General features: G+C 25.6%; 2 protein-coding genes across 2 annotated transcripts in view; both read left to right on the top strand.

The window, feature by feature from the left end:
- Positions 1 to 6,676: 6,676 nt before the first annotated feature.
- Positions 6,677 to 13,250, top strand: LOC113551974 (flotillin-1). The gene is made up of 11 exons (XM_026954591.1): positions 6,677 to 7,162; positions 7,878 to 7,953; positions 8,807 to 8,897; positions 9,659 to 9,802; positions 9,872 to 9,991; positions 10,390 to 10,520; positions 10,611 to 10,695; positions 11,004 to 11,191; positions 12,227 to 12,437; positions 12,528 to 12,697; positions 13,058 to 13,250. Exons 1-11 carry the CDS (start codon positions 7,111 to 7,113, stop codon positions 13,065 to 13,067), a joined length of 1,278 nt encoding a protein of 425 aa, XP_026810392.1. The 5' UTR covers positions 6,677 to 7,110; the 3' UTR covers positions 13,068 to 13,250.
- A 7,618-nt stretch (positions 13,251 to 20,868) lies between these two features.
- LOC113553172 overlaps positions 20,869 to 24,968 on the top strand; it is a 59,242-nt gene continuing 55,142 nt past the window's right edge. Inside the window, exon 1 of the mRNA XM_026956353.1 lies at positions 20,869 to 21,119. The gene's annotated coding sequence lies outside the window, so the exon portion shown is untranslated. The remainder of the gene's footprint in view (positions 21,120 to 24,968) is intronic.

Raw genomic sequence — 24,968 nt, forward strand, 5'->3', positions numbered from 1 at the left:
ACAATCTGTTACCCGTCGGGTGACGTAAACGTATGCATATTTTATTCCCGAACGCGCGATGCATAAAATACGTGAGACCGAAAATACATAATCGTCATATTAGTATATTACCAAACCCATTTTATATAATAATTTATATTTATATTAATTTTATAAATAGCATTTTTCATTTTTAACCGGCAGAATACTCGATTAATATAAGTTTTTTTTTTATCTCTAACAAAAATAAAAAGTTTTCCGAAAAGACGCATTAATATTTTTTTCTAATTGTCTGAATTTTGAATTTTTAAGACATTGGATATTCATTTCATATTTCTGTAATAACTATTTCTGCTCAACCGATTTTTGTTTTTTTGTAGTAATTTAAAAACGAATAACTATAGTTATTTGAAAATTTTACCAAATGTTAATGTTTGCATTTCTTATACATATTATAATTTTCAAAATATTTTGACTATACACTTATAAGATAAAATAACAATAGCATAATACCATAAATAGATGCATTTATTATATTTATATATTAATATCGCAAATTATCTGAGCATATTAATCAGAATTTATCGATTAATTTTAAAATCAGTAAAAATAGTATTAGTAGAATGTATTATTCCTAAACAGGACGGTACCGAAACGGAAATGATATATGACTATATGTGTATAACGAGTCGAATGTGAATAACTGCTTGTATTTAGAAATTAATTTTATTGATTTTGTAAGTCCTTCTTTATTATACGTAGATCATAATATATTAACTATTTAGTATGTAATATTAATTGAATGATAAAACTTTTAAATATTTTTAAAATTATTAATCATTTAGTTCAGTCAAACCGTAAACTGCTGTAAAGCTACTATAGTAGGTGACTACAATATTACATGTAGACTAGGTTAAGTATGTCACTATAACGAATTTGTAAAATTTGAATTCAATTTTCAATGTATAATGCATTGTGTACAATGTAAAATTATGCTGGTCGAAGATGGTCTTATTTTTTGATGAGAAATTTTATCAAACAACTATTGAAATAATAAAATTATAATTTAAAAAACATTCAGGATATACAATTATTATGATTTTACGTATGAAATTAATTAGATACCAAAAGTTTCGTATGCAAGACAGCTGAAATATAAAAATAAATCCTATAATATCACAAAGAGTTCTATAAAAAAAAACATATAATCTATCATATTGTTATAATATTTATCATCCATGGCAAACAACAATCGTCGTCATTTGTAGAAGACGATTAATCGTTCTAATAATTTTATTGAACAGTCGTCAAACAACAGCCTTCAGAACATGACAAGCACTCTCATTTTCATAAAAAATTTCAATGATTTCATTCCGAAGCGTAAAGAAGACGAATGAGGAAATAAACTAGCTGTTTCTTCGGTGGCTGTGCACGTTTGAACTTTATTATGGCACAGCTTGATTTCGCCGAAAAGCATCGAAGGATACTTGCGCAGGTTAATTTTCTTGTAATTTTAGGATAGTAATAAATTTACTATTTATACATAAAATATATGTTTATTGACTTCTACAAGGTGTTACCCCGATGACAGACCTATATTTTATTTCCGATCGTCCAGTCCAATGAAGTGGTCGGCAACCGGCGGGTTATTGTATATACGACCCGTTTTAAATTCTAAAACACTGACATTTTTTTTATTTATATTTTATTATTTTAAAGTTCTAGGCAATATTTTTTTCCATGATAAATAATTTAAGAATACAAAATTTTTATTTTTATCTGGTCCGCAAACTGTTTTGAATTTGTGAATGTGGCCTGAGAGTTCAATAAGGTTACCGACCATGCATTAATGATGAAATTGCTAAGAATAAAATAAAGTCGTTAAGTACACCTTAGATCCTGGACGTAGCGAAAAATGTATAATGATTTTACAATTATGTAGTTTATTTTCTGTTTGTCATGAATTCTTGTAGCAAATAATATGATCTATTTGGTACTTTGGGTGGTAAATAGTAAAATAAAACAAAAAATTTCAGATCATGCCATAATATCGGAAAAACAACAAAACTGAAATAATTACGCAATATCCTTGAATAATTTTAACCCGAAAGACGATTGGCAGCATCAATAAGAAGATCATCTGAATAACAAGTGTTGCAAGGCTGTGTTTGTTTAATACTATAATTTTTTGAACAGTAGTACAGTATATTATGAATATTTATTTAAAATTATATTTAACTTTTATGGTTTTTTTTTCCGATAATATACTGTACTACGGTTTTAGGTGTTCCTTTTATTTTAATAATACGTTGATAAATTATCAATTTTTTCAATTTTTTTTCTTATTATATAGCTAATTCATCTTTGTGTATGTTTAAATTTATATTTTTTATAGTTATTGTGCTGTTTAACTTTCTTATAAAAGAGAGTGAAGAATTTAAAAGGTGGCCACCGAACAGAAAGTTAAACTACAATATACTATAATCATCTTAGTTCTTGTTTACATTTTTAACTGATAAATTTTGAATATAAAATTTAAAATTAATTTAAATTCAAAAATAAAAGAACACCAACACAGATTTCTGAAATATTAAAATTGTTTTTTCTATGAGTTTAAATTGCATTTAATCTGCACATTAGTTTGTAGTTTTATAGGAACCAAACATTTAGCTAGGTCATGGACTACTCACCGACGATGAATTTGTCATTGAGCTTATGGAAAATGTGTCGGCACTCGGCTTCGTTTCAACCCGGTGGAAGATTGGCAGCATCAATAAGAAGCTCAATTCATCAACTGTCGAAAGGATTTGTGTGTATTATATGATAATTTTTAGAATCGTAGTAGCCAGTAGGTACAGTATACTAAATATAACATTTATTAGTGAAGAAGAATTTGTCATAAAGTTGATGGAAAATGTGTCGGCTGTATTTCAACACGGAGGACGTCTGGCAGCAGCAGAAAGAAATTCAACTGATAATCAACTGTCGAAAGGATTTGTTTGTATAATATAATAATTTTTAGAATCGTAGTAGGTACAGTATACTATATATAAATATATAATATTTATATTCATTAGTGAAGAAGAATTTGTCACAAAGCTGATGAGAAATGTGTCGGCACTCTGCTTCGTTTCAACCCGGAGGAAGATTGGCAGCATCAATAAGAAGCTCATCTTAATATCAAGTGTTGCTAGGATGTGTTTGTTTTATAGTATAGATTAAGTTAGGTTATTATAATAGTATATTATAATAATTTTTATTAAGTTGTTCCCTTACGCGTCAGCGCTCATCTCTCATCCACTCATCCAACACATTGACTATCGCCGGCCGGCAACACACATATTATACACATTACCCGTTTTTATAGCTTGTACAATAGCGAAAATCATATTTTTATTCCTAGGTTTCCTTATTGAAATAAATTATATAGTATTATTGATATTTACATAGTTTAAGTTATTGTATATTTTTTTTATTATTTGAATGCATTCATATGATCAGTGGCGTATTTAGGAATTTTAGAATAAGAGCAACACATATTTTGCGCCTCTCCTCTAAAAAAAAAAAAAAACTAAAAAACTTCTACACCGCGCAATGGTGAAACTTTTAATGCCATAGAACACCATGTTATATAAATACTATAGTATTCTATGCCTCTATGGCACACGTCTGTTGTGACGGTACCCAAAGCCCCTACCTAAATACGCTCCTGCATATGATGCGTTCTCGCTTACGATGTGGATTAGGCCTACTGGGGATACCACAATAAAAAAAACGCGCCTCGTGTAATACCTCATAAAATTATTAAGCAATACGGACAATGTTATTGTACGTCGTTTAATAATAAAGGTGGTGTGGAAAATTACTTTATAAATTATTTTATAGTTACCTTGCATACATTTTTTTATTAAATACAAATTAAATAATTATTTATATCAAGAAAAGAGAAATATTAAAGTTTTATAAAGTATTACAATAAAAAAGTTTTGAAAAAAAAATATTCTTTGATTTGTTACAAAAAGACTCCAAGTAGTTACATATTTTTATTTATTAATTATTGTGTATTTTATTAATGATTTTACTTTTATTTCATGTAAATTTGAAACTTCATATTTTACTATTTTACTGACGCATTGGTTACGTAGGTATTTGTGTCTTATAATAAAATACAAATGTTTGCATGTGAATATGTAATTGTACACATTTGGATTTTATTAATTATAGGCTACAATTTCTCTAAAGTCATTATGTTCTTAATCTTTTACGCTAACCAGTTTTCAACAAAAATGATTTTTTATTTTCTTAAAATTCAAAAACGAATAGCCGTAAAATTTAAAATGTGTACTAAGTATTTATATTATCATTTTTTCTATAAATGGTATAATTTTCAAATAATTGTAATTCATTTTGAGCTCTTTATAGACAATTATATTTGCGTGCTTTATTAGTGTTTTTAGTAGCAAAAATTGATAAGTGGGTCAAAATCCTTGAAAATTAAATTAATACTCTTCACTACGCAACAGTTTACAATGACAACTAACAACCGTATTGTATTTTGTAAATTTAATTCACCATATATTTTGAGTGAATTATTCAATAAATGTTAAGATTATTTTATCTACCTATCTGTGATTATTATGTTTAGATGATACATAGGAAAAACTACCAATAAATGCATATAGTTCTTAACTAAAAATTTTGAATTTATACAATATTTATTTTATTCAGTATTCTTGTATAATTATGTTAAATACTATTGTATTCAAATTTTAAACATAACTAAATTAGCATCAGCCATATTTGAGCATTATAGCATTGATTTAATTGTTTATAGGTCTAACCGAATAACTGTTGTCTTTTTGATTATTGTTATAATATTTTAATCATTAATGTGTTATTAATTTATTATTTTAAATTGTATCATAGATACATTTTCACTTATCTATCATTTATGTGTGTAGATTAATAGTGTAGGAGGCAGATTCACTCTCCGTTTGCTTTTGAAAGCTATGGGCTTAACGCTCAAGCATTGTATTTAAGAAACATATTTATATCAATAGCGCTAGTGACAATATTGTTATCGACATTTGTGAACTGTACGTCAGATTTCAGTGTTTATTATCCTATATTCGATATTTGAAATAATTGTTAAATAGTCAAATAGATGATTTTTTTTGAAAATTCAAAGTTGTATCCAAACTAACATTTGAATGAGTAGTTTTTAAGTTATTTAACCTTATGTAGTGTATTAAGAAAAAGACCACCGTCCATGCATGATATTACAGTAGAATGTCGGTTATCCGCACCACAAAATTGTTGTACAAATTTATTTTTAGTTTAATTTAATTTAGTTCTATCGTTAGCTATGTTCGTTTTGTCGTGTTTATATTATATGAAATGTGAGATTATTTTATTATCTACTATGGGCCTACGGTTCACTTTAATATATCATATTATAGGTACGTTTTACACAGTAAATTAGTTTTTAACTTTATTTTTAATTCTTATTTGATTATCCGCACCCACTCAATTCCAATTAATGCGAATAATCGATGTTCTACTGTATATAGTTTTGGAAAATATGGGGGCTATGCTAATTTAAAAAGTATGTTGATTAGGTAGTATAAATTATCAATATTTTATACTTCGCAAAAACTGTTTTATTGTAATTTCTAGATTAAATATACTTACATAGTTACCTTTATTTTTAAGTTTTTTAAAACCATCTTCAGGATTATTATGTGGATGTAGTTTGATAAATATTTTCAAAAAATAATTTGTTTAATTATTCACAATAAAAGGTTATTTCTCATTTGAAAAAATAAGTCTATACCGTTACATAACATAGCCTAAACAATATACAATTTCTGCGTATTTAAATTTAAAAATATGGCCTTTAGGCGAAGTTAACTCTAACATTTGAAAGTCTAACATACATTTAACATTAAAGGAATAAGTGGCCATACAATGCTTGTAAATAAGTATAGTCACTCTGTATACTATAGGTGTTAACGTACTTACCTATTATAATAAATAGGTATTTGAGCAAGTTCTTTTAAAAATTATATATAAATACTACATTAACATAATCGATAATTCATATATCGTGTATATTAGAATATAATGAAACGTTACTACTTATTTAAAACATCAAATCTAATATCATAATTAATGGAATTAGAGATTTTACTAACGCCATGTAACTTACTTATACTTTATAATATTTCATAATATTTTTAAAATTAAAATTTTTATTTAAGTATTCTTTTTAGACAAATTTTTAAAATTACCGCCGATATCTGGATATCTGAATGACGTGGGAGATTATAGTTAATATGGAATCTAAAATATTTTTGAGGTTCTACATGTCCAAAGGGATCCAGTTGACGTACGTGGATCTACTTGTCGCGGGATCTAGGTGGTACGTAACCATATGAAATACAACCCTTATAAGTGCTACGTACTTACAAATTGCATTAATTTATCCATGGGTTTTCAATTTTTCTTCCATTGAAATCGTAAATTATGCAGCTCTGTCTCTTTCTAACAATGAGCCACATTGATTGGTGGGAGAGGTGGCTTATGGGAGGCGCTGTCCATATCGTTATAGATCAGTTTGTGTTTATTATGTATGACGTCACCCAAATCAGAACCGCGAATAAGTTAGTACATTGCAGTACCTTGTGCACTTTAGTTTATAGTTTATGGAAGGGGTGTGAGGACCGTTTATCGTTTATGTCATTAAAATAAAAAATACAATTATTGAATTATTTATGTATTTACTAGCATTACCCATGTTTTTGTTTATTACATTACTATATTACTAATCATTAAATTATTTTTCATATTTAGAGATATCATTATCTGATTGTTCGTAATTTGTGTTCTGTTTGGTATTTTTTATATTAATCAATTTATTTATTTTTATTATTCTTTTGATAACTTAAATACAAATTACACAAATTTATTAACAATTATTAATTTTTCATAAAAAATCATCCATTGTCTAGTTTATAGTGCAGTTTATATATTGGTTAATTATTTATAGTCCTGTTGGATTTAGTAATGTGACTGTTTTATTCGAAACTATATTTTATGTTTATATTACATTGAATCTAAATACCTATAAAAATGACTTGGGGTTTTGTTACTTGTGGTCCTAACGAGGCTTTGGTTATATCAGGTAATTCAAATATTTTTCAATTTGTTGAATTTTGTTTACCTAATTTCGTTAATTTATTATAATTTATATTGTCTGATATTTTTATTCTTATATTTATTAAAAGTAAAAGAAATAGTCCATTTAGTACTTATAGTTATTTTTGTTTGTTTATTTATATTTTAAACGTCATATGAGTTTAAAATATGTTAATGTACTTCATTTTTTGTAAATAAATCTTTATACTTTTAATTCACTCAGCTCATTTATTTTTACTTATAAGAATTACCTGGGATTTATAATGTAGGTCAAAAATGAATAAATGTATGTGGTTATATAAAGAATAGACATAGCTATTGTTAGTGTTATTGTGTAGTTGCTGTTATGACAGCATAGAGGAGAATGATATGAATCGTAAAAAGGAGAATTTCTCAATAAAATATAGTAGTAGCATACTGAATAATTTTCATATCTGAGGCAAACTACCAATTGACCATGCACCCACAACTTTTAATCTGTATTTTTTTATTTTTACTTAATACACTTAAATATATAATCTTATTAAAAAAAAATTATGGTATTTAATTCATTACTTGGTACCCACCCAATAACCATTTTGGTCTTGAGGAAATTACAGGAATACAAGACTTACCATTATATACCAGTATATACATAACTATAAATGTTTATGTTATATTATATTATAACTGTAATTTGAGATTATTATTTTTTTTTCAAGGATTTTGCTATGGTAAACCAAATTTGGTTCCTGGTGGAAGAGCATTTGTTTGGCCCGTTATACAATATTGCCAGAGGTAAATATATTATTGATGCATATTTTATATATTTATCTTAAGGAAAATATTTTTGTCATAAATTCGTGTCTTATAGGGCGAGTCTTGGATGAAAAGTATGAATGAAATTAGCTACTATACAATAAATATATAGCAATATAGCTAATACAATAACTAATATTAAATTAAATTATTAAGATTTTAATTAAATATAAATGAAAATGATTAACCTGTCTGCAGCTGAGTCTAATAATATATATATTATAAGCGACGGTGTCATATCATCCTACTTTCGTTTGGCTTTTTTCTTGATTTCTCATTTTTTATTATTTAAATACAGTTATGTTATCAATATTTTTTTCTGTGTAATTTTTAATTTTTCATATAAAATGTTGATTGATAAATTCTTGAATTTACCAACAATTTTTTTATTAAGTGGTTTGAGAATATTTAAAAATTCTTATCCTCCCTTACTATAAAAAATGAATAAAATTGATTTTTACTGAGTGGATAAAGTCTCTACATTTTTACGGATTTCGGAAGAATTTCACAATTTATTCACATTCCATATAAATACATACTAAACATACGTTGTCATAAGTATTATTAATTTATTTTTTCAAAGATCTGTTGTGACTTCTGATGCTACCTTAATAATTTATATTACACAAATACTGTGTTATTTTAAAATATTGTTTAAAGTTATTGCTAATATACACATTTGAATTTAAATAATTTATAAATATGAGAATATATTAGTTAATACATGCTGATTTTTAATTACCTAATTTTTAATTTAATATTTTGATATGTTTAATTTTATTTTTGTTATTTTGTGCTGGTTCCATTATTAATTAATTTTAAATATTTTTAGAATTTGTTTGAACACTATGACAATACAAGTTGATAGTCCCAAGGTATATACTATCCAAGGTGTGCCTTTATCTGTTACTGGAATAGCTCAGGTATAGTATCTTATTGTAAATAATGATAAATACCTATATATTTTATAGATAATACATTTTTAGACTATTTTAAGGAGGTTGGAGGTCGTCAATATGATAGGAATATTATATAGTTATATTTTACTATCCTATTTTTTTAAACTTTTTTGTATGTGAAGTATAAATTAACTAGTGTGAGTTGTAATTAAATTCATTATGACAACCAGGTTATTTTTTTGGAAATTAATTTTCTTGAATATTTGTATGTACTCGTATTTATGCATCAATATTCAATGATAATATACATTTAATTAAAAATGTGTGATTTAGATGTTTAATTTTTTTTTATGTTAATACTAATAATGTCAGGAAAAATAATTTTCTATTTTTTCTTCTAAAAAATGTTTGAAAAGTCTAAATAAATAATAATATTTTATTTTTGAATTTATTTATATTGTTAAGTACTTTATTTTATTATAATATAATAAAAAATAATATGATGTTTTAAATTCATTTTTACCAAAAACATTGCATTTGAAAATGTCATTGTGTATATAAAATATAATAATAATATACATTAAAAGTTTTAATTATCTACAAATAATATTTTTAAATAACAACAAAATAATTAAAATTGTTATTTGTCATTTAATTATTTCTTTATGTCCAAATATGAATTTAAAATGTCTATAAGAAAAATGATATAAATATATTAACCTAATAAAGTAAGATGTTTATTTTAGTATAAATGTACTTAAATTATTAATTACATAAATGTTTAGGTAAAAATACAAGGGCAAAATGAAGAAATGCTTTTAACAGCGTGTGAGCAGTTTTTGGGTAAACCCAAGGAGGAGATACATGAAATTGCACTGCATACTCTTGAAGGTCATCAACGAGCAATTATGGGCTCTATGACTGTTGAGGTTTGTTTACTTAAAAAATGTCTATTAATTTTGTATAAATGGAAATTATGTTTGCAATTGTTATTCTAGGAAATTTATAAAGATCGTAAAAAATTTAGTAAACAAGTATTTGAAGTAGCTTCTTCAGATTTAGTTAACATGGGTATAACTGTTGTGTCATATACAATAAAAGATATAAGAGATGAAGAGGTAAGATGTATTTACTTTTAAATTATTTTTTAACTAATTTAGTAATTATACTAATTATAGTAGTAGATTTTAATTGTTGTACTTTTTGCTTATAATATGTATATTTTGTTATTATCACACAAAAAAATATATATATATATATATATATACATTTTTATAATTCCGTAGACAAATATTTTGTAGTTTATTCAAACTATTTATGTTTAAAATAAATATCAATAAACATTTTTAAACACAGTATAGTATATTTTTGACCACCAATATATTATATTATTTAGTATTTAATATTTATTACTAAGTCTAATTTTAATGCTCTATCAATGGCTTGTATACACTATTTTTATTGCGTTAAAATATATGTTTATTGAGTTTAATTCATAATTAGTTATGATATTTAGGGTTATCTTAGAGCACTTGGGTTGGCCAGAACTGCGGAAGTTAAACGTGATGCTCGTATAGGAGAAGCAGAAGCAAAAAGAGAAACAACAATTAAAGAAGCTATGGCAGAAGAAGAAAGAATGGCAGCCAAGTAATTCTATTTTGATATATTTATAAAATATTTGTATATAGATAGTTTATTAAACTGTAAAAACATAATTTAATCAATTTCGTTTTACAGGTTGATCAATGATACAGAAATAGCTAAAGCTCAACGAGATTTTGAACTTAAAAAAGCAGCATATGATGTAGAAATTCAAACAAAGGTATAATATATATTATATCATTATAAATAATATATTCTTTTTTTTAAGATATAAATAAATAAGCCATACTTGATATTTTCATTGTTGCACAGAAAAAGATTGAATTATATAGATGTTTTTTAAATAATGATAAAAAATTTACGAGGTAAATATATTTATTATCGGTATTCAGTTGCTAGTAGTAACCTTATGAAAATTCTAATTAAATAATAATATAATGTATTATGTATCCAGAAAATATTGAAACAGTTAATAGTTTGAATAGGTGTTTAATATTTATAAGCTCAAATGAAATTTAAATATTTTAGAAAGCTGAAGCCGAATTGGCTTTTGAACTTCAAGCTGCAAAAACAAAGCAACGCATAAAAGAAGAACAAATGCAAATTGATGTTGTGGAAAGAACACAACAAATTGCTGTCCAAGAACAAGAAATTCAAAGGCGAGAACGTGAGTTAGAAGCTACTGTAAGAAGACCAGCAGAAGCCGAGAAATTCCGGTAATATAATGTTTCACTTTAAAATGTTAATTTGAATAACAAAAATGGAATTCAAGATTTTTTTTAAAATTATTTTTGAACATGTAATGTAGTTTTCTTCTATTGATTAAAATATCGGTACCTGCAATCATAGATTATTGAATTAAAAATTTTTTAAAATATTGTTAATATTTACATTTTTAATACAAGATTTTTCAGGTCAAAATATTATATAAATGTAAGTTGTATATAATTACAGTAATTTACAAAATTTTCATTTCTTGTGTAGTATTCAGTAATATTTATATTTTATGAGAGTGAGGTTAGTATTGTTTAAAACTGAAATAAAATTGATTAGTAGGGGTTTTTCAAGTTTTAGGTTTCAATCATAAAGATTTTTATTTTATACACAAAGTACTAGGAGTGCAAGGGTGAGGACTGAAGACATTCTTTAGTGTGTCTGTAGTACTCCTCATTTTGACTAAACTCATCAAAACAAATTAATGTTTTACATCCTTATTCTAGTGTTCAAGTTCTTAGGTTGGGTTATATCAGATGAATTATTTTGTTATTTTCTATAACAATATAATCCATGCTAATTTAATTTTATGTATAGGTTAGGAGGTTAGGTTTTATTGCTACACTTTTATTTACCAGAATTAATCGTGTATTGTTAGCTTTAATATTAGAGTGAATCAGCTTTTATCAAACCTAATGTTATGAACATTATCTGTATATTTTGTAGGTGGGATTTTTATTTTATTTGATTGAATTATAATCAAGTTAAGAGTATAAAAAATATTACAATTTAAAAATATTTATGTCTTGTTCATAACATTTTTATAACTTCAAAATGTTGAAAATAATAATTGGTGACTAGGATTAATTAAATATGTCATTAGTTATGGGTATTGTTGTTTATTTATTTAACATATTAGTAATTTAATTAGTGATATGTTAACTATTCTTTATATATTTTAAATATTATCAATTAATTAAATTACCAGTTAAGATGTTTTAAATAACTTATTAATATAGTTTTGTTAATGAAAATAGATTGGAGAAATTAGCTCAAGCAAATAGAACTCGAATTATACTGGAAGCTGAAGCTGAAGCTGAAACACTCAGGCTTAAAGGAGAAGCAGAATCATTTGCTATCCAAGCAAAAGCAAAAGCTGATGCAGAACAAGCAATGAAAAAAGCAGAAGCATGGAGAGAATACAAAAAAGCTGCTATTATTAATATGGTTCTTGAAGCATTACCAAAGGTAATTATGTTTAATTATGAAATCAATTTCACATAAATGTTTCTATTATTCTCATTCAAAGTTATATTTATTTTGTATATTTAATTTTAGCTTGCTGCTGAAGTTGCAGCTCCTTTTGAAAATACAAAAAAGGTTACAATGGTGGCTAGTGGAGATGGGGATGTGGGGGCTGTAAGATTGACAAATGAAATTATTCAAATTGTTAATAAAGTGCCTGAAATGGTAACTACATTAACTGGAGTTAAAATAAATGATGTCATGTAAGTTTTTTGGAATTAAGTAAAATAAAAACCTTAAAATTGTCATTAATCAAGTGTAAATTATTAATTAAATTTAATAATCCATTTGAGATAGATTTTTTAGACATATCAAAATTTGTATTAAATATAAATACACGTAAATAATATGTTTATGTATGTATATATTCTGTTTATGATATATGATTAAAATTTAAAAATAACATCTTCTGAAAAAATTTAAATCAAACATTAGTTTTGTACGTTTAAATATTTAAATTAAAAATAAAATTATACAATAATTTATTATATTTTTTCAACTTAATTTAAGTATAACCTTAATTATTATATGTATGTTTATTTATTTATTTTATCTTGTAACAGGAATATGTAAGAAAATGGCTTGGAAATTCGATCAATTTAATAGTATTATTGTTTTTTTTATGCTTATGACCTTAATTGTCTTCCGATGCTCATAAAGTAAATAACGAATAATATTATTTATCCTTTATAATTAATCATTTGCTGAATGTTTTACATTATGGTATGTAGGTTTACCTTTTATATTCATTTTCCTTCTTTCATTACTATATTTTAATCATCAATCATTAATTATTATTTCTATTATTATTAATTATAAATAATTGTACATTATATATTATTCTTTCAATAAAAAGTAGAATTAGTTAATTTGCTATAAATAATGAATATGTCTGATGCTTTTTTATTGTGTTTGATAAAACTTAAACAGGTTATGGTATAAAAAGTCTTACAATTTTGTTTTGCTTAAAGTTACTAGTAATACCACTAAAATTGTACATTTTTATATATTTAAAATAAAAAAAATATCCAACATTATTGATTGTCTTTTTTATTAAACCATTGTTTTTTTTTTTTTACCTTTTATTTGTTTTAATTAAAAATGTTGATTTCAAGAGTTATTAATTTATTATTTATCTTATTCTTATCAAATACTTTACTTCATTTTTTATGCTTTACTGGGTAGTCCATACACAGTTGTCAATTTTGTTGGTCACTGATTAATGTGAAAATAATACACATATTTATACATGATTATAGTGACTAAATGTGTTCAGTAGTAAATTATTGGAGAAAAAAGAAATCATATTTTAAAATAAATATTATATTATTTTACTTTATGAGCTTATATCAAGGAAAAAATTATAAAAAAAAGCAATTTTAATTTGAGTTTTTTAATTTAACATTATAGTGAATTAAATTTAAAAATGTCTTCTTTGACACTAAAGATTTTCATAATTTATCTACTGTTTTATATTAATCTATTTTTTAACATAATATTTTAAAACTTAATATGGCTAATAATAAATTAGTTTTTATGGTTAGGTAATAATAATATAACTTTTTATAATCAACATATTAATATATAATGTTAAAAGATAAAATCAGTACTTAACTTATTTTGAATAAATACCCCTTTTGTAGTTGCCATCAAAATATTAGATATAGTAATAATTGTAAATCTGTTTCATAAATACATCAGTTTTTATTAGTTAGTATAGAGGTATCTTAAATGTATTAGCATCAAATTATTGAATTATCTGCTGTAATGTTGTTTCAAGTTGCAGAAATTCTCACAGTATAGATAATTTACTACAGGCACTAGTCAGTATTATTAAAATTCTGAACTTAACAATATTTTAGAAATACTTTTAAAAAAGTTTTTTTTTCTTGTAGTATAAAATTTATTAAGAATTTGTTCAGTATAATTTTGAATTTACACTGCTAGTATTATAATTGACTTGGATATAATTAAATTAATGTATAATACAATAATTGTATTAGGACAATTCGGGATATGTCGCATTTTATTGATTCAATAATAAAATAATGATCACACGGTGTCCCGGATAGACAAATTAACTACATGATAATTGAGATTCTATTTTTTGATACATTAATATTCTAATTTTTGATAGTGACTTATAATTACTTTTAAGTTATGACTAGTATGAAATAAATTGTGATTTTCTAATGATCAAAATTCTCTTAAAATTTAAAATGTCGTAAAAACAAACAAACAACTATAGATAATGTTTTTACTTTTAAGTTGTCAATTATAATTTAAAGGTTAATTTAACCTAACATAAATCTAATAACAGAAGATTAGTTGTGCTAAACTTTATTTCCCCAATCCACATATTATATAGATTATAGTAAGACCGCGAGACAATATTATATGCGTGCATGATGTTCAACGTCCTATGAATTTTACTATTTCATAATTTATGGATACATGATCATTATGATCATTCAATGTGAGCTATTTACTTTATTCAAGTACATCGCTGTCCTAAGTATGGATATAAGTCTATGGATTTCAGTTTTATATCAATTCTAATTGATATTAAACTTTTTATTTTTTTTATTTTTATTAATAAATATACAATCTGTACACAATAAGGCACAATTAGAGTATGGGCATATACAAAGGAAGAAAATCTGGAATGAAGAAGCCACTCACTGATGACACTTTCGTCTTTTAATTATGTTATTAATAGATTAAGGGTTTAGTACGTCTCTGCACTATTGTCGTTTAAGGCGCCGAGAAGGGTTACCAGGGATGGTTAGTACAGCTAGATTTTTTTATAAGTGCGTTTGGATGTGTATTAAGGTGTAGGTGGAATCGTTTATAAAATTTTTTTGCCTCTTCTTGGATTGTTTTCATATGTAGGTTTTTGTGCAGGGTGTGATTTGATACATATGGTGGTGAATTGGTGATTTTCCTTAATGCTATATTTTGGAACCTTTAAATTTTATTTAAATTACAATTTTTTGCATTGCCCCATAGCTGTAGGCTATAAGTCCAAATTGGCTTTAAGAGGGATTTGTACACAAGTAATTTAGTATTTAGTTTCGTATGTTTGTTGTTGACTATTAGGGTTTTTAGCATTCGTAAGCGGGAGTTTAATTGCAATATTTTAGCTTTAATGTGGTGAGCCCATGAAGACGGCCGAGAATTAGCCCGAGATATAATATAAAATAATGAGTTTATTTATTGATATTAATCTAATAATTTATGTGGCAATCAAAATTAAACAACAGTGATTTGTTTGACATCATCTTAAAAGACATAGCAGAATTTTGGGAATCACAGAAACCATAATTTTTAACATTATAAACATTTTTTAATTCATCATTGTTTTAAAAGCATCATTTTTCTAAGTATAGGTATTATTTTGTATCAATATATCTATCATCGAATAATTAGAATTAGATTCATCTTGATAAATAAACTTATAATTTTATATTTATACGATGTATTTATTGTTATATGGATGGCGGGGCTATAACAAACCAGAGTGGTGGGGCTCTAAAGCTTTTACTCGCCGTAGCGGATCTATAACAAACCAGTACAGAAAAATGTTATACTTTCAGAAATTCACTTGAAAAGAATTTTATTTCATATTAAACTATTGAAAATAATACTGCTAAAGCTACTTGCCATAGCCTCCATATCTACCAATTCGTTCTAATTTTAATTTTGATTTGTTAATATTTTTAGAAAAATTGTTCACTAAAATATTTGCAGTAAAAACTAACAATCAGATTTTGAATAACTGCATTATTGAAAAAAAAGGGGTGAGCATATTTAGTGATCATTCTGTACACGATGCCACCATTTTCATCTCATTCCCTACCACAAAAAAAAAAAAATCCCCATACAAATATTTATAACAATTTTTTTTTAAACATCTTTACAGGAGTATAGAATAAAGTAGTGATTATAAATTATTGTCTAATAATTATTTTTTTTTTTATATTTTTATTAGATTTTAGGTGTCTATTTTATTATAGTTATTTTATTAGAAATGAATACTTAAAATTAATATTCAGTGGAATTTATAGAACCATTTAAATTTTATTTCACATAGATTAATGTATCAAAATGAGTTACCTGTTTATAACATATTTTTTGAATTATGATCAGTATATATACTTTATATATTGGTTAACATAAATTAATTGAAACATAGTTTATAAAAGAATAATATATTTAAAAATGTTTAATTTTTATTATTATATTATATTTTTAAAGTCATTTAATTTATATTAAGAATTTATCAGTTCAACAGTCAGTGGCGTAAATTGGGCTAAATTGTTAGGGTTGCAATCAGTTTCTAGGTTGGACAGACTTGTGGGGGGCTTCGCGCCCCCCACACCCCCTAAAATATTTTATTTTTTTCTAGATTTAACATTACAAGTACATAAATTCAACAAAACTATTTTAACCTTAAACACATATTGTATCTATTGGTAATTGGTATACATTATGAATATAAGCCATAAATAGGGTATATAATTACTTACTGTCAATAAAATAAAATTTTGACTTTAAGTTAAGGTAGTTTTTAACAAAATATCCTTAAGAGGATGTTAGAGCATTGTTTGTTTTTTCTCTCTAGCCCATGCGCAACATAGACAAAACGCATTTACGCAGTCTGAATAGAACTCGCTCAATTTAGGTTCTATAGTAAACATACCTATTATAAAATTAAATTTTTATAATATTTCTGAGTACAAGACCATGAGTTTTTTCCATTATTCTCAATACAACGTTAATTATATAGTTTAGAAATAGCTATAAATTACAACATTTTTAAATAACCTTTAACTTTTCAAAATTTTAATTTTTTTAAAAGAACTCATCGTCTTGTACTTAGAAATATTGTCAAAATTTAATTTTATAATAGGTATATTAACTCTAAAAACCAAAATTAAGCGAGTTCTACTCAGACTGCGTAAATGCGTTTTGTCTATGTTGCTCGTGGGCTAGAGAAAGAAAACAAACGGTGCGCTGACATCCTTTGAAATAGGTATTTAATGATATTAAATTAATATAAATTTAATTTCAATAAATTGTCAATGAATACTAAAGATATGATATGAAATTAATTATTAACTATATAGATCTTTTTCTTGTAGAATGGAGGTTTTCTTCAAAAACGCTAATATTTTTCTCAACGTTTGTATTAATATTTTTCTAATAATCAGGTACAACAATTAATACCGAAATAATAAAAAAATATTTACAAAAATAAATTTAATTTGCTCAATAATATAATATTACCCCTTAATAATTAATATAAAAGTTAAATTAAAGATCAAAAATAAACTGTTTTATTCGTCAAATATTTAGTTTTAATATAATATTAGACTCAAGTTGGCTGATCACAATAAATATATATATTGGTATAATAATAGAAAATGATTAATAACAAAACTATAAATAAATGTGAAAAGGATATAATATAATAATAATTCCAGTGCTTCAAAACAAAGTTAAACATTGGTTCTTAAAAAACTAATTTATGTTAATTTATTATTATATTGATATTTCAATTTTTTGAAAACTGAAATCGTGATTTTTTGAAGTCGCAAAAAGATACACTTGCGACCTTATGATATTTTCAGGGGTTGCAAGTGCGACCCCCAGTTTACGCCACTGTCAACAGTTAATATTTATTGAAGCAACGAATACTTACTAATATATTATTTAGGTAAAAAAAAATATAGGTGTGAATTTGTAAATGAACTCCACAAAAAAATAACAAGTAATTTGATATTTAAAATAGTGTTTTGTGAGAACTTCTTGACCAAGTTATTTAGAATGTCTGCACTATGCAATGTTAAATAACTAAAAAACACATTATAATTACGTGCATGATGGGCGTCAACTTTAAATCATTAAAACTTATTTTTTTTTCAAAGTATTTATTTTTAAATCATAACAATGACAATCGTCTAGAGTCTTCGCAAAATCTGTTTAGAATTTTCTGTTGCATTACAACGTGTGATATAAAAAATATAATTCAGTTTGAAGTGCAAGGGTACTTTCCCGCCCCTCAGCCCCACCATTGCTATGCCCATGACTACGTGGTTTAGCAGCTAAGTTGAACTTGTAAACACGAACAATAAAGGTTATAACCAGTGCTCGAATAGGAGGGGGAGCGTAGGGGGATAGGCTCCTCTACTATTTTTTTTTTTATTGCGTACCCCAACTATATTTTTTCACTGGAACGGGGAAATAGCACAAACTTATGTTCAAAATAATTGTTATTAAAATATGGATTTCAATTTAAATTAATTAGGTATATTTTACGATTTTTTATATCAAAAACAACAATTATTAATTCTGTTAATGTAAGTTGATTATTATTATTTTTTTTGTATTTTCTACTGTTACATGTAAAACGTAGATATTACTATCAACATATATTATATTTTGAATTTTAACATCTATATAACTAAAGAGTGGTATTCAAAATTTAAATGAGGTTGAAAAGGGGGTGTGGGAGGCAAAGCCCCTCACGGGTCTGTGACCTGTGTTAAGTAATTTTGTACTTGGAATGCAGTTTTTAAATCGTTGGATTGAGCTTCTCTATTTAATTTTTCCCAATTCGAGCACTGGTTAATGGTTATAATGAAGTTTATCCTTTTTTTATCCCATTCAATAAATAAAAAGATAAATTGTACAATAAACATTATTTTTATTTAAAAGGTAATTGTATTACTGCGTTCATAACGTAGGAAACTAGGAGACAGTTATTTAAGCGTATAGTGCACACCTGACGTGTATACCGTTAGGTTTAATTCGGAGTATAATATAGATAATTATTAATAATGTAGGACAGGTAGGTGCAAGTTACAACACGTAGGTATAGATAATATCATATCCTATCTGGGTGTATATAATAATGTGTAGGGAAATATAATGATATAAATAATGTAGATTTTCATTATAGGTTCAGACATCAGACGTACCTACAGTGCGAATTCGAAGTTACAATAATTAGTAATTCTGTTTCTGTAAATCAATTTTAATTTTGAATGAAATAAGACAGACACACAATTTGCTGTGCGTGTATATAAATAAAACATACAAGTGTTGAAGTGTAGGTTAGTAATTATATAATTTGTAATCATTAATTATTTACATCAAAATAAATGATCTAAGCCAATGAATTATATTTTTTCTATCAGTTAATGCATTGCTGTATCAAGTTCAGACAGTTCGATGAAAAAATAAATTAAGACAATGATATTAACATCATAATTTTTCATTGTACACTGGTAAACTGCTGAATGATCAATGGGAAAGAGCGTTATCAGCCCCTGGACAGCCGTTGACAATCAATTGGGATGCGTCGTGCATGTGAGTGATAATAATTATTAAAGCACGTAGGTGTTATACAATAATAACGGGACTATAGGTATATATAGTCGAGTGTTGGATTTAAGGGGATAGGTGACGCAGTGACCGCTTCTTCTTGTTTATTGGTCCGTTTAAAATTTTATTTTTATACTTTTATTGATTATATTCTGTTAGGTTAGAATTGTTTCAACTTTAATACAATATTATAGGGTTGAATTATTTATTTAATTTCCAACACTCGAACATAGGGTTTTAGTCGTTACATAATATTGTAGTTTTTATTGTATAAAATAATTTTATTTCAGATTTTTAATGAATCGAAGTATGTAGTATAGTTGTTCATAGTTTTTTTGATTATGAATAATAAATACATAATTAGGGAAGAACTATATTGTTGCTATAATGCTACCATTATAACTCGAGGTTTTTCAAACGTAGGAAAAACTTTAATATATTATAGCCTATAGGTAGTACGTTGTAAGAATTACTGACTTGATAATTTTTGTATAACCAAGGACTTTCGAGGCTGACAAGAAATATGTTAAATCAAATCAAATCAAATCCAGCTAGGTGTATGCTTACGATTAAAAGTTATAGCAAATAATATATAGCATGCGTATTTCGTTTAACTGTTGACGGTGGCTGTACCATTGCTAGTTTAGTGGTGTGATTTGGTTTTTTTTTTGGGGGGGGAATGTAATAATCAAAACAAAAAACATCATACAACATGGTAGCGGTCATGCGATCGCGTCGTTAAAACCGGGTACGAAAAAAGGAAGCGTTTGTCACGTGACCTGCGGGGAAACCGCTGATTTTCCCGTTACTGTAGTCTCGGTGTAGTCAGTTTTTCCGTCCGCTATAGCCGTGCAACACGCGCGCCGCGGTACACTCGTCGTCGGGTTCTCGTCGTGTGCAAACATTTGTTCGTCCGTACAATGAAATGGGATATTTAAGAGTGTAAAAATCAAAAATATTGTTATTCGAAAGCTAAATCTATTGGTCGATGGTCGCGGTACAGTAATAACAACCGCTGCCTATTTTGATTTCGTAACTGTTAGGCGTGAGAGAAACAGTAAAACATATGAACCTATAGACATTTTTGGGATTTCGGAATGTTCGTTGCGTACCCGTAATTTTAGTGTATTGTGCTACAGTCTAGTGCGTGAAATCGTATGGCCCACGGGGCCACGTAGACCGCGCGGCTGCAGTCTGGTCTGTGGCGTCAGTGGTGGTCGCGGTGGCCGCCTAAAGGTAATAATATAAATTTGATTAATAGTTTTTGGTAGCGTGACAGAAAAATTGATACATAGTAACCAATACAAAAGGAGTGATAACAATAAATAAATATCTAATTTAAATTCATACGGCACTCTCGGAATGTTTAAAACTCGTATGTTTAAGGTCTTTTAAAGACTAAGCAAATAACGCGAAGTAGTATACTAGCCGTACTGTACTAGTGAGTAGAGGTATGCTCTGAGCAATAATAATTGAAAATAAATACACTTGCAAGACTGCAGCTGTACTTGTTTTATGTTTACCGTGTGTCTTTGTGGAGTTCTTGGTGAAATATTAACACAATACCAATTGAAAATACTGTGTCTCTTACAAAATATATATGCGAATTACTTTGCGTAATTACTCTAATATTCACCATTCTTAGAATAATTACTACACTTAATGTACTATTAAGGCGTGTACCTATCTCGTCAAGTTATAAGTTAGCGGAAGAGAATGATTAAACAACAATTTGAATATCCCAAGTTCACATTAAGTATTATTTAAAGTTTAAATTATACTTGAACATATTTTGTCTTCTTGATAGGTAGATAGAGCTAAACGTGCATCCACATAAAATCAATTTATAGACATTTTAAATCGATTAACTAGGTAAAGCTGTAAAACTACCTAGTAATTGTTGTATTTAAGATTTCGGGATAGTATATTGAATTTAATTTTTAATAAGATTTGAATACTATTTCATAAATTTTAAGTATAGGTACTTGTTTTATCTAAAATACAAAAATTATAAAACCTTAGGTGTTGGTTATACATATCACTTTGTTTAATTCTCATAAATTTTATTATGATTATTTTGAACTTTAAGGTAATGACAAATCGTGACCAAAAAATACAGGCTTTTTGGTTTCAACGCTTTTATATTTGTATTAAATATCAAAATACTATATGATTGGTGATGGTGAATTAATAATTTATAAAAATAATTCATTCTCAAGTACAATAACATTTAATAATATTAAAAAAGTGTTCTCTCAATTTTACCATAAGTAGATCTGTAAAAAAGGTCTTTTTTTATATATTTATTACATTCAGGTTAGGTAGGTAAGAGGGCTACATTTTCCTCGGACTTCTTATCTACTTTTAATTATGCTATTGTTGTATATTATTACAATATGTTATTTAAAATAATACTAGCAATAATCGAGAAACTAGGATTAATAATTTTTTTCTGTTATTGCTCATATCAGGTGACAGTTTGGTACCTATCTATATAAATATAAGTAGAGTTTCAGGTCTCTTAACAAAATAAAAAATCTTTATTAGATAAAATTTTTAAATCTGATTAAGCTGAAACATTAACGCTTATTATTAATATTTTTTTTAATAGTATTAAGGGTATGAAATAAATTCTCACGTCCTATGAAATAGTCAAATTCTGATAATTTTGTTTTTGTTTGAATTATGAAAACTTTATAAAGTTGGTATTTATTTTGATTCTGAATTAAAAATTAAATTATTAAAAGTCGTAATTTTGTATTTTTCTGGCATTGTTTAAAGTTAATTAAAAAATCAGTCCAATGTGATTAGAATTGAGTTTTCATATATATTATATTATTAATTTCGAATTATCATCATATCTCAAAGTTATTTATCGTTATTATCAAACTTTTGCTCTTCATTCCTTACAAATAACCAATATGGATTTATCTCCAAATGATCTGCTTATAATAATTTAGCCATAATAAAAAATATAAAATTGTATTCTTTTGAAACAAATGTACACTGATATTACCTATACAGAATTTTCAAAGGAATTTGACCAAGTTAATCATATAATTATTATTAAGAAAATTATATTTATTTGGATTTTCCAGTTCTTTACTAAATAGGTTTCAATCATTTCTATCTGGACGTTACCAAATTGTTAAATATCTTAAGTTTCTCTCAAGGAGACCATCTGTCAACTTTTTAATATATTTATAAAATATCTTTCTAATGTTATCATTAATTCGAATATTCTTATTTTTGCTTTCGATGCCAAACTAGAAAAAAATATAAACAATATTATAATTTCTACTATGTCATTATCATTGTAAAAGCCGATTAGCGTTTATTTCATAAATAAATAAATACAGTTTAAACAAGATACTATTAATTTACTATTAATAACCTACTTATGTGATGTAATATGAATCATTTATTTTTAAACATTAATCAATGTAAATGTATGAAATTTTACCTAATAAAAAATACTATTAACTTTCAATATAGCTACGCTATTTTTGATTCTAATATCGAGGCTTTTCCCCCAATTTAAAGATCTAGGTTTAATTTTTGATTCTAAATTAAATTTTATTTTTCATAGTGAAATTATCAAGAATAAAGCTTTTTGTAACTTAGGATTTATTAAACGCACTTGTGGTTCATTCTTAGATTTTATTCCTTTAAAAATCCACTATTGCTTTCTTGTTTGATCCAATCTAAAGTATTGCCCCTTGATCTGGATAAAAAATGCGTCAAAACAAAATCTTATGCTAGAATATGTTCAAAATAGTGTTTTACAATTTATCTCTTTTAAATTAAATATCTACAGACCCCTCCATGGCTTATATAATAATGTTTTTAATTTTTTTAATATTTATCGACTCTGACCGTCGTATATTTTTATTCTAAATTTTTTCAAGAACTGTTATAAGGTTCAATTTGTTGTAATGAAATACTTTGTTTAATCCGCTTTAAAATTAATAGCATTAACACTAGAAATTCTTAACCTTTATCCATTATTTTCAAATAAAAATTATATTAAACATTTTTTATTTTCTTAAATTTATATTCTATATTTACTTATAAATCTTTCTTATTATATATACAATCTACTATTAAGTTATAATAACCTATTTATCGTATTATGTTTGTTATTTTTCACACGAAATATTTGTAATATTAAGTTTTAGGACTTACGTCGGTACCTATATAATAATTAATTAAATAAATAAATAAATATAAAAAAAATGATCATAATTCGAGTATTCTACGAAGCACTTAGATAGATGTTTTAACTGTATATTTGTTTATGATTGTTGAAATCGGCTGATTATTTAATTTTTCATATATGGCAACCGTTCAATCTAATTAGAAATTACTTGAATTGTGTCCATTAATAAAAAGTTGTTTTGACACCATTAATATTTAATATGAGCTTAATTCAAATTAAAGTTTATACATTTATTTCTTATTTCCTTTGCATAACGTTTATTAGGCCTGTCAAATGAAAACGATGAAAAATACTTAAATATTTACGCCAATAAAAATAGGTATAACGTCGTTATTAATAATACAAATTCACTATTTTATGGACATATTTTTTACTACATATTTTGTATAGCTTCTACTTATAGGTTACTGCGTTTAAAAATATCGTTATTTAATATTTTTTCTAAAGGTACCTACACTTTTTATTAATCTTTAGTAGGTAATAACGTAAAACGACTTTTTCGGAGTTATTACCATGCTATTTATTTATTGATCACTATAATTTATTGATTTCAGTTATAAAATATAATATACTTAATATGCATAATAATTTATTTATGTAGAACAAATTAATTTTTTAAATTCAAAACTTCGTCAAAATGTTTTGTAAACAAAAATATCACTTTTTAATCTAATTGGTTTTTGTACACAATTCTTGTTTAGAGTTTAGTTGATACCACATGTTTAATGAATATTATTAAAAATAATTAAAAACAATTTAAATTTCAGGCAAAACAGGGGTATACAAAACAATTTTGATATTTGAATTTAAAATATAACGTTAAAGACTCAATATTTGTTTAATGTTTATTATATAGTGCCTTGCAA

The sequence above is a fragment of the Rhopalosiphum maidis genome, chromosome 2 (genome assembly GCF_003676215.2).
Source record: "Rhopalosiphum maidis isolate BTI-1 chromosome 2, ASM367621v3, whole genome shotgun sequence".
Taxonomy (NCBI): domain Eukaryota; kingdom Metazoa; phylum Arthropoda; class Insecta; order Hemiptera; family Aphididae; genus Rhopalosiphum; species Rhopalosiphum maidis.

Excerpts from the sequence above, each read along its gene's own strand:
- LOC113551974 (XM_026954591.1), top strand. The coding sequence starts at position 7,111 with ATGACTTGGGGTTTTGTTACTTGTGGTCCTAACGAGGCTTTGGTTATA. Across the intron at positions 7,163-7,877 it reads CGAGGCTTTGGTTATATCAG|GATTTTGCTATGGTAAACCA; the intron begins GTAATTCAAATA and ends TTTTTTTTCAAG. Across the intron at positions 9,992-10,389 it reads AAGATATAAGAGATGAAGAG|GGTTATCTTAGAGCACTTGG; the intron begins GTAAGATGTATT and ends TATGATATTTAG.